This window comes from Electrona antarctica, assembly GCF_951216825.1.
Source record: "Electrona antarctica genome assembly, chromosome: 18".
Taxonomy (NCBI): Eukaryota; Metazoa; Chordata; class Actinopteri; order Myctophiformes; family Myctophidae; genus Electrona; species Electrona antarctica.
In genome coordinates this window covers 21846932-21865039 of record NC_136799.1, presented here as the reverse complement: position 1 = coordinate 21865039, position 18108 = coordinate 21846932, and the positions used below count along the sequence as shown (strand labels likewise).

Genomic DNA, 18108 nt, shown 5'->3' with positions numbered 1-18108 from the left:
AGGAAAACAATGGCACGGGAAGGAATATGAGACAGCGTTTATGCTGCATAGAAGATGAAACGTAATCTTTTTTGTCTTACATTTTACATTCAAATCAGTTTACAACATTACAGAATTAAATAATCTTCAAGTAGTTGACAATATGTGTAAGGCACAGGGTAGTGTGAAAAAGGCATAGTCTTACGATGCTGCAGAAACATCTGTGACAACGTAAAGTTAATTTGTTCTAGTTTGTACCAGTGGTGGAAAACGTACTCAAATGTTTAAATATGTAGATGTACTCTGTTACAAGTAGAAGTCCTGGATTCAAAATGTAGATAATGTACTCAAGTGAAAGTACAAAAGTATTGTCATCAAAATGTACTAAAAGTACTCATATTTCAAGTTTTCAAAAGTATAAAAATCTTTAGAAAATAGCAGATCTACAAGCTCACAATGCACCGCATGGAGATGCCATGTGATCTTGTAGATGGGACAAAATCTACAAAGTAATAAGAGTAAAAGTACACATTTTTAACACTTGGAAATTGGATATACTCAAGTACAAATACCTCAGAATTGTACTTAAATACAGTGCTTAAGTAAATGTACTTAGTTACTTTCCACCACTGCATCTGTGACTAGGTAAAGTTAATTTGTTCTAGTAGTAACATTACTATTACAAGTAACATTTACCATCAGTCACCATTGCCGACAATTGAAAACAACTGAAAAACAAGACCATTATGTTTGACAAATGACCCATTGTACCACAAAGTATTAGTCTAGGGCCATAATATAACAGTATTGGAGAGTAGTACCTATTGGGCAATGTAGCCCAAAGTGGATCAGTTAAAGTTCATTCACCCTATTTACTTGTACAAATAACATTAACAAAATTGGAAGGTGGTCAGTTTATTTTCTGTAGCCATGAATCCAGTCACCGGCTCTGGCATGTGCAGCTTAAGAGGTAATCCAAGTCATGTGTAAAGCTACAGGGCATTAATCTAGTAGCAACCGTTGAATAATAGGGATATATTTACATGGTACATGGTAAACCCTTTCAGTTTCAAGTTTTGACTGAATTAATTGGGAATGAATGAATTTATTAAAGGACCACTTTTCAACCCATCTTCATATAATTGGTCCTCACTAATGTTCATGGTAAAATACCATTTATTTCTACTCATAGGAAGGCTGGGGCAGTTCAGAAACCCGTCCACCAGTGACATTGTTAGGCAGTTTTATTACAAGAACAAGATTGTTTTGAGATTTGTATTATTGTGAGAACAATGGCCTCCATTATCGCATTGCAACTTTTCAGGAATAGAAAGCCTGCAGTTTCTATTAGCTTGGATTGCCTATTGATGATGTCACTGGAATTGCCCACCCTATGAAACACAGAGTAGAAAAAATCACACCCGTGTGAACTGAGTGGTGTAAGGTCTTATATAGACTGATCAGCTGTGGTCTGACGTAATGTCTGATGTAATGAAATCACACCCGTGTGAACTGGGTGACCATAGCAACCGTGCTCATTTTTTGAGCACAGACAGACTAACAAAGCCAGTTGTAGGAGTGGTTTACGCCACTCAAAAAGATTGTAGCATTTTATCATGGATATTAGTGAGGACCAATTATATGAAGATAGATTGAAAGTGGTGAAGTGGTCCTTTAATAGAGACTGAAAACAGTATTTGTTGAAAACTAATAGCACCTGTACTTATTTGTCTACAGCTATTCTATTGATAAATGCAAGAGAAAAATGTTGAGCATATTATTACTCAGAAGAATTAAATTCAGAATATGAATACATGAAAAGTAATAAATAACCAACCCTATGCAAGGCAATAAAAATAATTGCAAACCATATTCATACAATTACATGAGGAACCATTACATTTATAAAAGGCATTTTGCTACTCTTATGCTGTGTTCACACGGGCAGATGCAAAGCTACACAGTGTATTTGTAGCTGTTTTGCAGCAGCTACAAGCGTCGGATTTGCTCCTAGCTTCACGTCGCTAGCTTCCATTGGCAATTAATGATAGACTCCGTCGTTGCATCTGCCCGTGTGAACGCAACATTATTGTGGACGAGGAGTTTCACCGGCTGGTTGCCCTCCATCATGCTGGCTTTCTTCATTCAGAAGTGGAGTCGTTTCATCTACATGCGTAATCCCATTGTCGTGAATGGCTCTTAAATTCCTACAACAAAAGATATGTTCGTCACTACAGGTTTTATGTTCATATTTATATTATTTATATTATATTTTGTGCCTTAGAGAAAAATACACAATGTAAAGCATTAAAACTACAAAAATCTCCAGTCCAATCCAGTGCACCATCTGCTTTAAATAACCCACCAATGCGGGTGTCCTATAACCTGACTCCGCCAGATGGGGCAGCAGAGAGTACACTGGGTTCCCCCCTCCTGCTCCCATCTGGGAACTCTCAGGCAGACTTGATGCCCGGCCACAAAACGGCCTGGCCAATCAGCAGCAGCTATCCCGCCTCTAGCTGCTGCTGATTGGCCAGGCCGTTTTGTGGCCGGGCATCAAGTCTTCACCAGGGTTGAAATGTCTCAAAGCTAGAGTAGCGAGACCACCTCCAGATTGGTAAAAATAACATTTTATTCTTTCAAATAAGTCCACTCCCAGATTGTAACTTTAATTGTTAATTAGCAGAAAAGTATTACCTTGATTGCCGGGGTTTTAGACAGAAATAGTACACGCCGCAAAGATGGGCCTGTTGAGTGGACAACATAATGAGAACAGATGAGAGTTACATGTACCTTTGGGTGAGATGTTTCAGACAGTTTATGAAGTGGTTGAGCTAACATGGGTTTCCCAATATTACAGTAACATGTGGCTATTCACAATGAAATTACATTTGGTGCTACTACTAGAACAATGCCATTGATACTTACAGCAAAGCAGCACAAGCCTCCTTGCATAGTAGCTGCCCATTCAAAGCTGAGCTGTTGTGTGATGACACCGCCCACTATTGGTCCGTAGAACATCCTTACAAATACAGATGCATTTCCAGGTTACAATCAATATCACAGGGTACATTACAAAATCAAAGCAATTTCAGTTTAGCTCAGAATTAACCATTTATTGCAATTCTATTGCGTTCAGTTTGGCGGTGTGACTCTTCTCCTGTGATACTACAGATTATCTGTGCAAGCATGACACATAATCTGAGTTCACAAAAAACCCCAGAGAAGTAGAACATAAGATTATGATAGAGAGTTATGCATCAACATTCTATTCAAGGGCATAAATTAATATACATATTTTACATAGAATCCACAGAACATAGAATCCACAGAAATAATATTCAGCCCTTCAAAGGCATAAATTAAGACAAACAGATATAACATCATACAATCCACAGAATCAGATTAGATGATTAGATGGCAGAGGAGGAGGCTGGGGAGGTGGAGGGAGTTTGATAACCAGACTCACTTTTCTCTGTGTTTCATCCTGGTGGATAGGGTTTTGAATTTAACCGTTAGGGTTTGGGTTAGGCATAATGTTTGTGAAGTTAGAGTTAGGGTTAAAGTTAGGTTATAGGCATAGTTTAAGCATAGGGTTACGGCGCAACCTGGGAGACACACCAATGAGTAACAGGAACAGCTGCAGGAACAGTGTTCTGTTTAAAAAGACAGCCTAAATCAACCATTAGATTGAGGCTGTATGTGTTAGCTTGTTAGCGAATGGGAATGAAGGGATCTGAGTGAGGTTGAACGTAGAAAGACATGTGAGGCTGAGCGTGTACTTATCCTGACTTGAGTCAATAGGCGTTAAATAGGACTTACCCCAACGACCACACGGCGCCAAACAATCCCGACACCATTCCAAGAGTGCTTAGTCCCTCATCAAATCCTTCTTCACTACCATTTCAGAGGGAAACATATGCATATTGATATTTTTCACAAAGATGTTTAAAAAGGCATTTATGCTTGGTTAGAATATAATAGATGGAGACAGAAAGATTAGGGGACTTGCAAAATAGTATTTATATTATAAATTAGGACAAGTATGCAGAAAATACAGGTAATAGGCCTACATTCACTCACTATGCACAATCGAGGATCTCCGGAAATGTGGGAATTGCACTCATGCCCAGAGCAAACCCAATAATGCCAAGCATGCAGATCATCAACCACAACTGACTAGAGAAATGGAAACACAACAAAAATTAAAAAAGATAAAAGTAATTAACCTGGATAAAAAAGATAAAAGTAATTAACCTGGATATTAATTCTGTGAATTTTAATTCCTCAAGTGTTCACCTTGGTATATTGAGAACAGGCATGGGACCAAGCAGGCAGAAGCCAACTGCAGTGGCGAGGCCTCCAAGAACAATAAACCAACTCCTCGTGGCCTGATGAACAATCACACAAATACACACGACTACAAGTTGTTAAAAATGTGACATTCTAAAGGTGCGTTCAGACTTGAATTTAAATATTCGCCTCAGTTCGCCCCGTTTGTGCTCCGTTTGCGGCGCTCGCGCAACTTCTCGTCTTTGCGTTGACTTTGTATGTAATCGCGCCGTTCTGACCATCCAAGTCTGAACGCACCTTAACACTCAGAGACTCAAGGTTGAACCATAAAGTAAAGTGTTATTTTAACTCGTAAGAGAACACAAATGGAATCATATGGGTCCATTTGTACTCTCTTTGGATTTAATTTAATATTGAGAATTTTAGTGTGCATATGTCATCATAAATATTTCATACTTACAGGACACTTGTCAGTGATATATCCAAGAATCGGTGATGCCAGACAATAAGGTAGCGACAAACCAAGTAAGATGAGTCCCACATAGCCAGTTGATAAATTAAACTGAAACCAAATGGATACAATTAATAACAGTATAGGCTACCGTAATCTGTGTCTACAACTATTTGACTTCAGGAATTCTGAGAAGCTGGAGATATTAAAGTTGATATTATATAATGTTCAATAGTTTAGCTAGGCTTCAATAATAGCTTGGTCAATAATGGAAAACTATGGGCTGCTAGCCCTGCTATAGGTCCATACTGAAATTGGCCAAAGGGTAGTAGTGACAGTGGAAAAGCCATGGATGAGGTCAGACCTTCACTACTGAAAAGCTATTTCATTCATAAAACCCCATAATATTCAGAAATGTAATTAACGCAGCAACTTGTAGCAACCCTACTGCCCAACACTGGCATGTGTTGGGCAGTAGGGGTGTATGAACACCAGATTCACTAGATTCATCCTGATTCCTTCCTCCACAGAATACCAACAGACTCTGTCAGTCCTTTGTGCCGGTAGTCCCGAGGCTATTCACATTTGTTTCTACCCCTAGTGTCTCCTTTTTCCTGGGTAGTTACCTTTTCAATGGCAAATATGGACAAGGTGGCATCCAGGAAGGAGAGCCCTGAGCTAAGAGTGAATATCACAAAGCAGATCAGCAATATTTTCAGACGTGTAAGCAGTCGAATGAAAGAATCTTTTGATGGCTCGGCATCTGTGTGAAGAAAAACAATCACACATTACAGCGTCTCTGTGTAATTATACACACACAATACATTCAATGTTTCATTATCATACAATAAGAACGAGTGAAATCTCCTATTTCCTACCAAAAGATGGTAAGATGTAGATGTTGAAAGGAACCATAATTAACAGTAAACATCCAAGGGCTATAAAAGGGACTTCATATCCAAATGACTGGTAAAGCCATCCTCCGATTGGTGGCCCCAGAATAAGTCCCAGCCCTGTGAAAATCTCCAAACTACCCTAAAGGAGAAAACGCAATAATAATATATATTGTTTGCTTTACTAAAAAATTTATATACGTGTTTCTATACAGGCCTATGGGCAATGTGTGTATTAAATAAATCCAAGCATTTTTGTCAGCACTATAAACAAATTGTGTCAGTACACATGTCTACAGCTATTTAATACTTTCCAAAGTTGCAGGGATTACGGTTTGTTGCAAAACAACTCAAAACATAATGCTTTTTTTGTTTGCTCATAATTCTAATGCCTAAACAACATTCCAGTCAGACAAGCAGTCACTCACCAGAACAGTTGCTATATTGTTTGGGAATACTTTTGCTGATACTGCAAAAGAGGCAGTCATCGCACCAGCAAAGCCCAAAGCGTCGATGGACCGTATTACAAAACAGAGGATAATAAAATCTCGCCCTGAAGGAGTTCTATCAATCAATCTGTAAAAAAAGAGAGAAAATAGATACATAATTAATAATTTTGAATGGATCACAGGTCTTGTGGCTTATAATTACTACTTAATAATAATATATGATATGCAATGATAAACCATAAGGTTTGGGTTCAAGGACAGACAGACAGACAGACAGACAGAGTAAGTCCTAAATCTTGCAAATCTAAATCAATTCTAAATCTTCCAAGGGGAAAGACAAAAGGTTTCATATAGAACAAAGGGCACTGACCTTGACTTACCCGAAAAGCATGGTGCAGACAGAAGAGACAAATAATCCTGCAACTAGCATGAACTTCGCCCCGATCTGGACAATCTGAGGCACAGACGAAGAAGGTGTCAGTGATGTCTTTTGGAAGTTATCCCTGTCATAATCAGCTAGCCTCATGTAGAGCCACTCCATAAAAAGGGGTTTCAACTATATGACCACTGACCAGTACCATGGGAAGTGTGATATCAAACCCAAATATTAAAAACTGAACTATCTCTTTTTTTTTAATGTTTTTTTTTTGGCTTTCGCCTTTATTTTATATTTTTTATGGAGGGACAGACAGGAAATGGGGAGAGAGATGGGGGGAAGACATGCAGTAAAGGCCGTCTGGATCGGGAGTCAAACCCCACTGCCAGACTGGATTACCAGCCACGGTGCCTGGACCATTGAGCCATGGCCCAGGCCACTATCTCTCTTTATAGTGTGTCAGCAAAGCTTGCGGAATCATGAAGGATTCAAGCCATCCCAACCACAGACTGTTTGAGATGCTGCCGCAAGAAAAACTATTTTGCAGTTTCAAAGCTACTGGAAATAGACTGCAAAAAAGCTTCTTTCCCCGAACAATCAGACAAGACAAGATAAGATACATCATACATCAAGATACAAACTGTTGAGAACCAGAACGCCCCAGGTCAAAGAAAAACACTAGCCCCCCACTTTTCCCCTCACACCTCTTCTTGCACTATTTTACTTGAACTGCACCTTCCTGTTTTACTTGAACTGCACCTTCCTTAATTTGCTGTATATACTGTATACAAAGCATAGCCTACCTACTGTGTGTGAAGTTCACAAAAACCCACCTAACTTTGTTTCTACAGGAAAATATGTGCACATGTACATTATGATGATACTCTTTTTATTCTTTGTTTGCTCTTTTTTGCACTCTCTTTATCCTAACTTTTTGCTATTGTTGCTGTTTGTTGTTATCTATGCTGCTGCATTATCTGAAGAAAGCCAAACAAAAAATAAGCTGCATGCATACTACGGTTTGTTATGGATGCACTAAGCAAAGTTTTGTTGTACATATGAGACGTAGCTTGCGAAGTTAGTTCATTCAGACAACCTCAAGGGGGTTCATGCCATGCTCAAGGCGCATACTATACTCAAGGGGTTAACATGCTGCATTACTATGTGGGTGTACAGTGTGTGCAGTCCCTCACGTCATTCGCCGATGCGGCAGTCAGCTGACCAATTGGGCGGGCTACTTAAGCTCACCAGTCTGCATGCTCTTCCTGCCTTCCTCTGCATATGGTCCCCGGTTGTATGCGATGTTTTTTGTTCCTCGTGGTTGTTGCTGCTGCTATTGCTGTCCGTGTGTGCAGCTACTTCTGCTTAAATTATGCTTCTCAGCTACTGTCCTTGCTGTGATAAGGGCCTGCAGGTTGTATGCAAATATTGAGTTTGATATGATTCTGCTAATGCTGCTGAGTTCTACTATGTGGCTTCAACAAGCTTCATAATAGCCCGTTTTGGTAATTAAGCCGGATGCGCAGTCAGTGCTGCAGCTTCTATTGTAACATGGTACGTGTTCTATAGCCAAGTTCTCATTTTGCTAATGTTTTGCCAAGTCAGCCCAGGTGCAGTGTTTCTCCCATTCAGTGATGGGTCCTCAACTCATGTGCAGTGGTTGCCACGTCCGCTTTTATAAGCAATGTTGGGCTTGTTTTCTGTAGTCAATTGTTCGGTCAAGATTTCCTCTACGGTTCTGGTGTTCTGTCATGGATCCAAATGACCTTGTCCAATGAACTGTATTGTTTCAAAGTCGTCGTAGTCAGTAGGGTATATATTGTAAGTTAAGTTGTCACGTGGCGAGTCCTAGTCGGGTACAGGATGGTTCTACACCTGGTTGCTTTCTTTCTCAAGATCTGGCAACTCAGCTGCCTGCTTGTCTCCTAGCAGTTTCATTCATTTTGGAGCAAGACTTCAGTCACACTCTGCTTACCAAAGTATTCCTTAAAACACTTTCTATATGTGCTTTGGAAAGTGTTGTCTGTGAGGTAACTACCTTAATTGCAATCTTGATATAGGTTGGTGCTTTTGTAGCCATGTGGTGTTGAGGTTCCTCATTGCCATGAGGGTTTGTTCATGCTAAACTAATGCTAAAGCTAGCACCCTTTTGCCTGTGATTTATTATGCTTCAGTTTATGCCTGGTTAACACTAATACATTTATGCAGCTCTAGAAGAGCTTTCTGACTGTCAAGTCATATGTGGCATAGTTATTAATCTTAAAGTTATTCCATGTTTCCAATTCATAAGGACAGTATATGTTATGGTTAATTCATCTCAATCCATTTCAGTTATGTGCAGCGTCATTCTAAAGTAGGTTAAAATTGCAAATTGCATTTGCAGTAATGTCATGTCAAGTGACATAGCCTACTGTCTACTGCTGTAGATCTGTAGATTTGTTTCTAGCTGTTTATTTTCGGACGTATTTCTCAATGGGCATCATTTAATTAGTGCTTTCTTTTCGTTGTATCATGTCTCAGCTTCACTATCCGGGTTGAGCTGTCTTGGAGAAGAGTTAAAAGCCTTAACAGACTGCTGCCTCCGTCCGCCTCTTCAAGCATATCTAGCTGTCGGTCTAGTCACTCCAGTGTATACCCCCCTCACTCTCTTTGAGGTCAGAAGTTCAGATCAATATATATATATATATATATATATAGCGTCTTGTCACCGTGTGTCCCATTGCCCATTTGTCACCTTTAATGTTTCAGATTCATATTGTATGTTCTGTTGATCAGTCCTTGAGTAGGACTAGGTAATGGCAGTTGCTTTGTGGGACTGAAGATGTTTCAAAAGGTGGTAGGCTAGCAGCTTGCGTATTGCTTCATTTCTGCACAACTAACATCCACTGCCAGGAGCTCTAAAGTGAAACTCCTAAGCATTAATTCATCACTTATCCGTGAGGGGACCTGGGATGAAGGAAGGCAGCCATAGACGTATGTCTATGTTCGCAGCAAGCTTGGCTTCCGTGTCGCAGTGCTTGTGCGACCTATAGCGTGTGAAAACGTGTACGTCACCAAGAGGGGGTGGCGTCTGAAAAGCTTGGGACGGCCCTCTCGTGGGCATTAAATTCTAGCCCTGCACATCACTCAGAATAGAGTGACGGTGGTATGTATTTGTAAATATTAAGCTCGTTCTTGGCGACAACATAGTGAACCAACACCACGTCGGGCCCAAATACATTACAAGGACAAGTTAAATGTTGTGAACAAACACGGCTGTGCTTAGATACTTTGTTGAACATTATGTCTCTGCGCCCATGCGCCGATCCAAGCCATTCTACGTCTTTTGTAAACTCGTCAATCTGGGTTCCTTGATGCTGTCTCCATGCTGGAAAGCTGAACATCTAATTCCGTTTTCTGGCTCATTTCCTCGACGTGACCTGCTGTGGCACTTATTTACTGAGCAAGTCTGCACCATTGGGAGGTCAGTTTTGTTTTTGTTTTTCTCCATGCAAACAAGCCAGCAAGTATGGCGGCCGCTACCATGTGACACATGTGTTGATGCCCCCTCCAGGAGATTTTGGTACACCCTATTGGTGGTGTTTTCCCCGGTGCAGCCGGGAAATGTAGTCTGCCAGTTTGTATTCAGACCAGTAATCGATCTGATGTCGCTCAGTACCACTATAGTATTGAGTAACAGCATTAGGCAAATATCACAGTGATGACGTTTAATGTCTTTAATTCCGCAGTGGATATATCATAAGTTGGGCTAGTTGCAACTTGCATAGGAGGCCTTTGCTTGTTTCTCCAGTTTCAATTGAAACGGGCCTCCACCCTCAGGGGGCCTCCGAGCGCTGGCTGACTGTCGGGTGTCCCCCGCCACCCTTGGCCTCTCGCTCACTCGCTCACTCATATCTTGTTGTTAATCTACTTAACGTTGCAGTTAGTAGGGATGGGACCGATTTTCTTCGTGGCCGCTTGGTAGCTACTTGGTAGCTACTATCAGGTGAAATCTGTTGTAAGCCTTCATTTTCTGGTACCAGCTCAGGGGCCTCGCTGCTAGTCGAGTCCGCCCAGGGTCTGGGAGGTTGTGGCTCGATCACCGGCTGGGTCATACCAAAGACTCCGGGAAAATGGGAACCCAGTGCTTCCTCCGATCCTCGGCACTCTGCATCAATGGTCGGACCGGAGTAAGTCCCTGCGTCATTCCAGTGTCACGTCCAGGGGCTGTACGTGTACATCAATCCGCCTCACACTTCTGAATCAAGAGTTGGGCTCCTGCCCCGGGCCTCATGACTCTGCAAGGCTTGTTTTTCTGCTCCTCTTAGTTATTGCTTCAAATGGCATTGGATGGCAATCTAAATGAATGCAGTATAAGTTCATAGGTAATGGCATCGATGTCGTCAATTATCTGTCATCGCTTCCTCATAGAAGCTGTTTAGTGTCATGTTAAATAAATTAATACATGTATTAACAATATTAATTATTATAATAAAAATCACACCCGTGTGAACTGAGTGGTGCAAGGTCTTATATAGTCTGATCAGCTATGTCAGTGATGTCACACACTAACCATAGTAACCATGCTCACCTTTGCACGGACACGTAGGTATACAGGTACACAATACAGACAAGCTGGTTGTTGGAGTGGTTTGCACCACTCAAAAAATAAGTGGCTATACAGGACAGGCATATATCTTGCTTTCTCTCAAAGCAGATCATGTTTTATCTATTATCTGTGGCTCATTTGTTCAACAGGTTCATGACCCTCAGATATTCTCTTGGTCCTAAGCTTTCTTTCAGCACAAGTCTCAGACGTCCTAAGGTCGCTCAGTCAGGAGATTCACCAATGCTTCTTCAGCTGGCGTTGGTCGGTTGGGGTTTCTTCGAAAGTGATGGTTCTAGTATCTTGCGAAGAAGTAAGTCCATCACCATCACCCTGACCCTGCAGCGCTGTTGATTCTGCAGCATGATTATAGATTGCTCGTATGGAACATAGTAGTGTATCTCATCCCAGTTCTGGACGAGGGTGGTCTTGAACAGTTCTCGGGTCTGCATGACATGAAGCTATTTTAACTTCTTTAAGCTCATATTCAATTGCTCAAAGGCCTCATGAAGAGCATATGCCGCTCATGTAAGTTAATTCATTAGGGGCATCTATCACGTGGGTGTCTAAATAGACTAGGATTAAGATCTAAGGCTTTTCTCTTTAAATATCGGTTTCTCTCTCTTTAAACGGCTTATCGGGCTCGTGTGGTGTGGGAAGTCTCTTCTGCTGATCTTGACCCTCAGCATGATCTCTGTTTCCGATCCGTGCTTAGGATCCCCTATTCACACTTTTAATCATTCAGCCAGGATGAAGTATAAGTAACTCTGTCTCTGCTTGTGTCTTTTAGTTCTGCATTGGGCAACCTGCTTTGGCTGCGTTCTGGACTCCGTAAGGTGGCGCGAGCCCTGCCTAAGCCAGGGCTATCGGTCTTCTCAGCTCATGCCTCGCTACTCCTGATTCTACTGCCACGCTGATGCGCCAGTTGCCAACCAAAACTCAGGCCATGGTCCTCAGCTGCCCATGAATCATTATGTGCATCTAATCAGAAGAGCTTCAGTTGTTTATTCAGGATGTAATGAATGCAAGTGCTGTATCCGATCAGGAATGGTAATCTTATTACCTTGCATATACGGTGGTCGCTGGGTGGAATGCTTACAGGTCGTTATCTCAAGCTTAAATGGCTATAGTAGCATACCGGTTCTCATCTCAAGCTTATGTTCATAGCGGCTCTGAAACAGCGGGCCGGTGGCGTTCCTCTTGCTGACAGAGGGCCGGTGGCGTTCCTCTTGCTGACAGAGGGCTGGTGGCGTTCCTCTTGCTGAGGACGTCGGCGTAACGGTGAATGGTTGCACTACACGCGTGTAGTGCAACAGCAGCAGCAGCAGCAGCAGCAGCAGCAGCAGCAGCGTAGAATATTCCTCTATTGGCAATAGAGGAATGGCCTATCGGCGAGCGCCCATACCGCTTCTCTTCTCAAGCTTGAGAAACAGCGGGCCGGTGGCGTTCCTCTTGCTGACAGAGGGCCGGTGGCGTTCCTCTTGCTGAGGACGTCGGCATAACGGTGAATGGTTGCACTACACGCGCGCAGCAGCGTAGAATATTCCTCTATTGGCAATAGAGGAATGGCCTATCGGCGAGCGCAGCCAAGCAGGCCTTTTTCAGCTAAGCTTAAGGTTAGTATGCCCCAGCCGATCCCAGATGGTTGTCTCTCATGCTGGGAGAAGAAAAAAGAAAAAAAAGAAAAAAGGGTATCGGCCGGGGCCCCACACATTATTTTTTCTCAAGAGGTAAGCCTCACGGCTCGGCGTGCAGTCATGGCTACACATAGCTCACGTAAAAGTTAAAATATCCGTGCAAAATCCAGAAATGCATAGCTTGCATTTCGTCACTATTCTCAGTGGGACATCTGCACGGATGTGTATCGGTTGAGTATTCCCGTAGGGCGTTCCGGTTCTGCTTTGTTGGGGGGGTTAGCATATCCGGCAGGTTCCAGAAATGCATATTTGCATTTCGTCACTGTGTATCCATAGTGGGTCACCTGCCCGGATCAACGGTGAGAGTTCACCGAAAGTATGTGTGTTGGGGGGGTTATTGTATATCTATCTCCCTGCTCTTTATATTCTGTGTTATTGCTTAACCATGCCGAGCAGGGAGAAATCCAGCAGAGCCGAACGCCAAATCTAATATCATATGCACACTTGTTACTCATTCTGCAATAAATATTGGTTTAACTATTCGTGAGTTGTCTGACTGAAATGAGACGTAGCTTGCGAAGTTAGTTCATTCAGACAACCTCAAGGGGGTTCATGCCATGCTCAAGGCGCATACTATACTCAAGGGGTTAACATGCTGCATTACTATGTGGGTGTACAGTGTGTGCAGTCCCTCACGTCATTCGCCGATGCGGCAGTCAGCTGACCAATTGGGCGGGCTACTTAAGCTCACCAGTCTGCATGCTCTTCCTGCCTTCCTCTGCATATGGTCCCCGGTTGTATGCGATGTTTTTTCCCACCTCCTCCCCAGCACCACCACGGCTCTGCTATTTATGTTCCCCATGGGGGGGTTATTGTATATCTATCTCCCTGCTCTTTATATTCTGTGTTATTGCTTAACCATGCCGAGCAGGGAGAAATCCAGCAGAGCCGAACGCCAAATCTAATATCATATGCACACTTGTTACTCATTCTGCAATAAATATTGGTTTAACTATTCGTGAGTTGTCTGACTGAACTATGTTTCTAATACTGAAATAGTGTGCAAGAAAGGCCAGCAGCACCTTTTCTGTTTAATGAAGTTAGCCAAGTTTCAGGTAGACAAATCATTAAGGATTGTGTTCTACAGAGCCTTCATTGAATCTGTATTTCCTTTGCTGCCATTTGCTGGTATTAGTAAGGGCATTTTATCAGGTATTTGACCAATCTGGGAACTAAATCGTTACCAAGACATTTCTTCACCAATGTGTTTCTAAAGGTGTCTAATAACATATACTAAAAGTTTGAAATTCAACTCCTGTGGGAAATTGAGTTATTAGCATAATATGTGACCATACCCTTAACATCCTATATAAGGCAAAAAAAGTCCAAATTTCATCATTCTTTAAGTAGCATGTGACATATGAAACTAGGGGGTTTTCATGATTCTGAATCCATTCCAAGCATTAGTTTTGCACAAAAAACACTCCTTGGGCTAAATTAGGCCATATCCACTTGACCAAATGTGCTGACCTCATCACGTTTGTGAGGCCGTTTTCCTCCCAAGGAGTGTTTTTTGTGCAAAACTAATGCTTGGAATGGATTCAGAATCATGGAAAACCCCCTAGTTTCATATGTCACATGCTACTTAAAGAATGATGAAATTTTGACTTTTTTGCCTTATATAGGATGTTATGGGTATGGTCAATTTCCCACGGGAGTTGAATTTCAAACTTTTAGTACATGTTATTAGACACCTTTAGAAACACATTGGTGAAGAAATTTCTTGGTAACGATTTAGTTCCCAGATTTTCATAGATTTCTCTTACTATATGGTAACCTAGGTATATTAGACAGAAAAATGCCCTTAACGGGGTTGTTAAGGGGGCTAGCAAGATTGTGGAGGAAGAATTCAGCTGTCTGAGTCATATATATGACAAGCAGGTGCTCAAAAAAGCATATTCAATTAGAGCAGACAGCTCTCACCCCCTAAACCGGGAATATGTAGTATTACTGGCTTCCGGCCAATGGTTAAAGACCCCTGTAACCAAAAATAACAGATACAAATTATTTTATACCTACCTCCATCCGGGCCATCAATAAGGGAAGCAGGAGGAGGTAGCTGCTGTTTAGTTTTAGGGGTGAGGATGGTTGTACAGTAGCTATACTTGGTGCACTTTTGGTTATAGTTGCACATTATATTTAAAATGTAATATTCTGTATCTTGTGACAATGTATACGTATTACGTACGTCTGTTGTTGCTTGTATGTCTGACCTACTGTTTACTGTATTGTGTTTTTAGAGCTTTTATTATCTGCTGTAAAGTGAATTGCCCAGCTTGGGAGATATACTGTAAATAAACTTGACCTTGATTTGACCTATGTCTCATACAGTGATGAATAAAGATCTTATCTTATGTACCTGTACACAAGATGTAACAATAAATACAACCTTGAATCTTGAAGGCACACACTTACATATCTTCCCATTATCAGTGAACCAAATAAGTTGCACACAGCATAGCAACCGAATATGAGGCCGATGACTGTCTGGCTGGCCCCTTTCTTCACTGCCTGTTTGAATAATAATAATGTACGTTAAGGTCATTTTAGGAAAGTAAAATTAATCCATTCTATAACTAAAAATATGTTAGTTTTAGTATTAAGACATCAACTTGCATTATTATTAAGACATGTCACAGAAACAACGCCAGAGTATTTGTGTCAGCTGAACCAGCACTTTTGTGTCTGGTGTTTAGTAAGGCCAGCCATTCATAAACCTTCAGCCTCAGGGGGTCTTGCTGATGTCAAACACATGACCCTACAGGACTACACTGTCCAACAGTGTTGCCTTGTCTGCTTATAAGCTACTTTGGCTACTTTTTCTACTTTGGTTGCTTGTAAATATTGGTAGTTGCGGGTTGCTGTTTTTTGGGCTCATTTCGAAAGTGCATTTGCTTATTTTGGGCATGTTGTTTAAACCAATGGCTCTTAAACATTTTCAAGTCAAGGACCCCCAAATGAATATGCATTTGTACGGACCCCCCCATCTGCATATATTTTGCGCCTGGGACTCCTGTGTCGTATCAGATTTGTGCTGTTAAAATCTTTCAAATAATATTCAAAATGTTTCACTTATTTTAGAAAATAGCAGATCTACAAGCTCACAATACGTCGTGATCGGTTATTTCGAAGATAACAGGAAGAGTGGCACCTCTGTGTTAAATTGGCTATTTATTTATTTTTTCAAAATGTAAAAATTAAAAAATATATATATATTTGGAAAATGTTTTGAAGTAATGTACATGATCAGAACATGTTAAGGTCTAGCCTTTCTACAATTGCTACACATCTACAAATCCAGTCATTTTGGGGCATAAACAAGAAGTTGAAGGATACAAATAAGTCTGATAATATACCGTGCATACTCATAATATTTTCTTTACTATTTCCTTCTTTTTTTCTTTTCTTTTTTAACATTTTGGACAAAATAGGCTGGCCAAGTTTGGTGCCCACTCTTCTTGTATCCTTTTCAAATATCTGATGCATAGAGATTTAAAGTGCTCATGTGGACTGTAGTCGCTTCTTTTGGGCTTGTTTTCAAAGACTGCTTATTTAGCAAAATCTGGCAACACTACTGTCCAACTTCCCACAACCAAACTCCAGTCAGTTTTTTTCCCCCACATAATTTGTGATAGACGTATAGGCTATGCCATGACAGACAGCAAGATATCTGATGCCAACAGTGTAAATTAATAGTAGCCTACATGATCAAGGAGAAGCACATTTCCTATAATCTCTTACCTCTGTAGGGAAGAATGGACCTAAAATGGAATAGCAAATCATTGAACTGAAGTTGACAGACGCCATTGATATCAATGTCAGGATCTCTTGCCTTGACATCCTTGGGGGTGTACTCGGAGGTTCATCTGCAGAGCCATTGTCTACCATTTGTGAATGGAAATACACATTAAAAACGTTTAACAACTGAAACTATTAATAAAACTTAATTTATGATGTCTTGTATATTATTTGTATGTCTTTAAATGTCTCAATTAAAGGTAGGGTGATATTCTTGGTTTTTGTTAAAAGGTTAATTCTGATAGTAACCATTAGTGGTTGATCAGTAACAGTCTCCCTGCTGTCTCTCCAGCTCTTTAATAAACAGAAAATACATTTGCAGGACAAAATTTCATCCCATCAGGAGAGAGTAGCTATTTATGATCTTAAAATGTTATAGTGTTCCAGTTCCAATTTTGTCTGCTACTGTAATTTCTTTGTGTCATCACTTACAATTCCACTTGTTTAATCTGTATCCTGACTGCGTTCTCTATCCTGATTGGATAAAATTGGTATCCCAGTTTCAGTTTCTGAAAATGTATTTTCTGTTTAATAAAAAGCTGGAGAGACATGGAGAGTTGGAGACTCCTGTTTTTTGTGACAGTGTCATCCTTTTAACAATAAAACAGTGAAATCCTACTGTTTACAAACTGTTAATAAAGTAGCCTATTAAATCAATCAATTTACATATAATAACGCAGCCTAATTCAACCTTTACGTCCCAATGGCTAATAAATACCTGTTGAGTAATAATTAGTAAACATCAACATTTCAACAGATTAGAGACAGAGTAGACTAGAGAATGAAATTGGATCACAGGCAGAAATTGAAATCAACTTTTAAATTGTTGTCGCAGTCGCACTAACCTGGTTGCTGGAGATCAACGTGCGTGTCCATTACTGTTCAATCAATGCCAATTGTTTTTGCTTCGGAATTGGCATCCCTGGGGCGAGCAAGGAAAGTGTTTTCCCCCAAAACCATAGAGTTAGCCCCAAACAAACTCACAATAAATAGTACCAAACTGATTCCTGACAGCTCATCTTAGTTTGTGATAGTCTGGATAATAATGGAATGCGCCTCGGTCACAGCTCTACGAGCTGATGCATTATAATTCCGTAGGTCCGCCGTCCACACGGCCTTCTGTGTATACTTTTCTCAGCCTTGACTGACCTCAGACTAGGGGCTCGCTCACTGGAGAATATCAAGATCTCAATCCTCCGTTTGAGATTTGATGTGCGTCAGTGATTTTGATGCGCGTCTATTCGCGCTGTTACGATAGGGGTGCTACCGGTGCTTGGAGCGGCCAAAACAGACGAGAGTTGCAATTTGAATTCAGCCAATAATAACAAGTAACGTCTCGTGTACACTTACAGTACATACATTACGAAGTGAAAACGATATTGATTGTACACATCATAACTCAATAAACTCATGAGTCAAATAAGCGTTGATGATAGCTATTATCATCACCACTGTTACTGGCTGATGCTGCTCCATCTCTCTCTCTCTCTCCCCGGCTCTAGGCCCCTCTTCACCTCCCCCTAACGCTCAACAGTGGTCTTAAAATGTTTAGTTTTACACAAATCTTGTAAATGGGTCCCTGACACA

At 41.1% G+C, this 18108-nt stretch overlaps 1 protein-coding gene across 2 annotated transcripts; it reads right to left on the bottom strand.

Annotated features, from left to right (window-relative positions):
• Positions 1-646: 646 nt before the first annotated feature.
• Positions 647-17804, bottom strand: slc18b1 (solute carrier family 18 member B1). 2 transcript variants are annotated; one of them, XM_079528537.1, is made up of 14 exons: positions 17367-17803; positions 16465-16604; positions 15139-15234; positions 6446-6519; positions 6045-6192; positions 5602-5758; positions 5350-5486; positions 4733-4834; positions 4279-4370; positions 4063-4158; positions 3802-3876; positions 2908-3001; positions 2677-2726; positions 647-2186 (listed from the first exon to the last, which is right to left on the bottom strand). In XM_079528537.1, exons 1-14 carry the CDS (start codon positions 17395-17397, stop codon positions 2066-2068), a joined length of 1413 nt encoding a protein of 470 aa, XP_079384663.1. In that variant the 5' UTR covers positions 17398-17803; the 3' UTR covers positions 647-2065. The 2 variants fall into 2 exon arrangements, with proteins under 2 accessions (XP_079384663.1, XP_079384664.1); XM_079528538.1 differs by lacking the exon at positions 15139-15234 and having other exon boundaries at positions 17367-17804.
• Positions 17805-18108: the final 304 nt, after the last annotated feature.